Genomic DNA, 2,861 nt, shown 5'->3' with positions numbered 1-2,861 from the left:
GTACAAGCACGCCATCATAATGGGTGCTGCCGGGAGAGTTTGTACCAGGATGTGTATGATTTACGGTACGGAAATTTGGCACTTCCAACTGAGCGAAGTTTGCTACAGTACTCAACAACATCAACTCTTTCGTCTCGCTACCTTAAACAGTGTAGGTATGGGCTCAGCAATGCTGATCATATTCGGCGGATATATATTCAACTTGGTTACGAAGGAGAACTACCAGAAAATCATCGCCCTTCAGCAAGTGGCAACTCTCGGTGGACATGTAAAGTGATCAGCTCAGTTCTTCAAGGCATCACTACGGCTCAGGTGTCTTCCGGCTACGTCGGAGATATATTGCTCAACGTTCTCAACTGCGACCTCATAATTCTCGTATACATATCAGCAGGTGAATCCCATTGGAACCAGGGACTTTTGAGAATTCATATTCCCCAGAGTTTGATAACAACGAGAAAAATGCCCCTAATCTAATGACATTTACATGGGAAACTGATTGATGAATGTGCTCCTAGCCATACGTGGAAAATTCAAAATGAGTTCCTCCCCGGGAACGTTATAAGTTCCCAATTGGAGCATACTTTAAGATTGGGTGCTTATTCAGTCTCGGTAACCTCCGGCTTCCTGCTGGCCCTATCGTTCCCTCAAGTATCGTACACCAAAACACCATCATTAACCCAAGTTTTTCGATCAGTGAAGCGGATCTACTCTAGCCCAATATTCCTCCTTATGGTAAGCAGTTCACCTCTATACACCCCATGTCGTCTACAGTTGATGCTATGGGGTGTACTAACATCAGTACACTCTCTAGTGTGGGGCTACGAGACTTCCCTCTACGACTACCTCAAAGTTGAACAACACTACGTTGGAGACTACAATGGTATTCTAGCTAGTAGTGGTCTCCTCCTAGGTAATTCATTCCCACTACATACACAGCATGTTGCCTACTACAGGTGCTCTCAGCGCGATGCTATCTAATAACGACTGGGTGTTGGCTCAGCACACAGCTCATCCTCATCGGTCCATGATCATAGAAAGCGGCATCATATCACTGTGCATCCTCCTCATGAGCCGGTCTTCGCTGACTAGTCTTACGATCGGCTTTATCCTCTACTTTGGCGTGTACACTATGATGAACACTACATTCATCGGTCATTGCGGAAGTAGGAACATCCTCTAACTCACAGCACTACCCCTACTTTTCAGGATTCGCAGAATCGTCGTTGAGCACCACTACGTCGGAAAAGAGCCCATTCGCTGCCCTTTTCACTGCCAACTTTCTCCTCTCGCAGTCCCTACAAACTCTGCTGACTTGGATTGTCTATACTAGTCTCAAGTTGAACGTAGCATTGACCTCCTCCTACACAACGTTACGCCCCCTTTATAGGTACGTCAAGCGTGCGTGCTTATGTCCTCTTACACAGGGATATCTACCATACTAGCAACTGCAGCAGCGATGTTGATGTACTCAACCTTGTGCCGTTATGATAGAGGTGATGTTCCTCAGTTACGCCACACGTCGACGATGAGTTTTTATGTAAACAATTATGAACTTTTTCGTTGAAGCATTGCCGATAAACTGTCTTCTCATTGACTTAGTAGTATTGTGCTGAAGTACGTCAGTGGGAGTTGTTGCAAAGAATGCGACAGCACGAGTATTCGTTCGGACACGTTTTGCGCGACATTCCTCTTCAGTGTAACAGAATCAAATTCTTCCCAAGGATAATAATCATCTACCGGAACCCCACAAGGCTCTAGGAAGCGGTCTGCACTGAGATTACCGAGTCGGATGCTCCCAAACACTCCCGATCAACAAGAGGGATTGAGTCAATTCACGTGGCAACACAACGTCTTTCTCTTTGAAACAGTTTTTTAGACAATTTTTTCATCACTCGGTGCACTCACGTCTTCAAGTGAAACCTCACGACTATCGCCTTCACTGTAGAGTGTACCTTGTCAATATCTCAATTTCATGGCGTGCGAGAAGTGGTGTCCTTACGGTATTTTATCAGCATATAGGCACTTCTCAGCTACGTCCTTCTCGGTTACAGTAGTAACACGAATAACTCCTCCAGATGATCCATCGCGAGCCATAGCATGAGCCACTGCCTTTGCCACGAAATCCTGGAAGCACAGTGGCCGACCTCAGATGAAACCGACAGGTCTTACCTCAGCTTCCTCCCTGCTCATATCAGGACGGTATAGGTGATCGACCAAACCAGTGATGTAGGTCGATCTGAAGACAAACTGATGCCCATCAACCCTTCAAATCGTTCTCACCCGGAGCCTCCAGTAGCGATATTTTGCTTGATGATAGTACCACCAAGGGGTATAGAGTACACCTGAGGCCCCTCGGTCTGGTCCCACCCAGCTACGATGAGCCCAGCTGTTAGGTATTGTTTGTTGTTGTAGGCCAGCAATCTGCATACCACAATTTGACCAAATCACATTATGGTAACAGCAGTACTATCTACCTCATCAGATTGGCAGCTGTCTTCACCTTGGGCAGACGATCCAAAGGCAGATCGTTCGCATGTGCATTGAGGAAATATTTCACTTTCGAGCTCAGGAACTAGCACAAACAGTAGGGAGAGATCACCAGAAAAATGATGAGGACCAACCTGAGTGTCAGCAGCTGATCCACTGCGGCAAACGAAGATCCTATCGTGGAGACGAGTGACCTTACGGCTCACTCTGTTAGCAACATAACCACCTAATAAGACATCACATCCAGGGCGATAGCTTAGTAGTACTACTACCAGTGCTAGTCCTCGAATCAGCTCCGAGTACCACTCCATCCTTAAACTTCATGGCCATGATGGTAGTACCTGTATAGAGAGAATGCATTAGTAGTTAGACGA

At 46.4% G+C, this 2,861-nt stretch overlaps 1 protein-coding gene across 1 annotated transcript; it reads right to left on the bottom strand.

The window, feature by feature from the left end:
• Positions 1-1,995: 1,995 nt before the first annotated feature.
• On the bottom strand, positions 1,996-2,847 carry Pmar_PMAR013256 (proteasome B type subunit, putative; the record flags this gene model as incomplete). Its single annotated transcript, XM_002772868.1, has 6 exons — positions 1,996-2,124; positions 2,170-2,236; positions 2,281-2,421; positions 2,475-2,572; positions 2,622-2,713; positions 2,760-2,847. The coding sequence occupies 6 exons, from the start codon at positions 2,845-2,847 to the stop codon at positions 1,996-1,998; spliced, it is 615 nt and encodes a 204-aa protein (XP_002772914.1).
• Positions 2,848-2,861: the final 14 nt, after the last annotated feature.

The sequence above is a fragment of the Perkinsus marinus genome (assembly GCF_000006405.1).
Source record: "Perkinsus marinus ATCC 50983 genomic scaffold scf_1104296960350, whole genome shotgun sequence".
NCBI classification, from domain to species: domain Eukaryota; phylum Perkinsozoa; order Perkinsida; family Perkinsidae; genus Perkinsus; species Perkinsus marinus.
The sequence above is the reverse complement of the archived record's forward strand: the minus strand, read 5'-3'. Positions and strand labels throughout refer to the sequence as shown.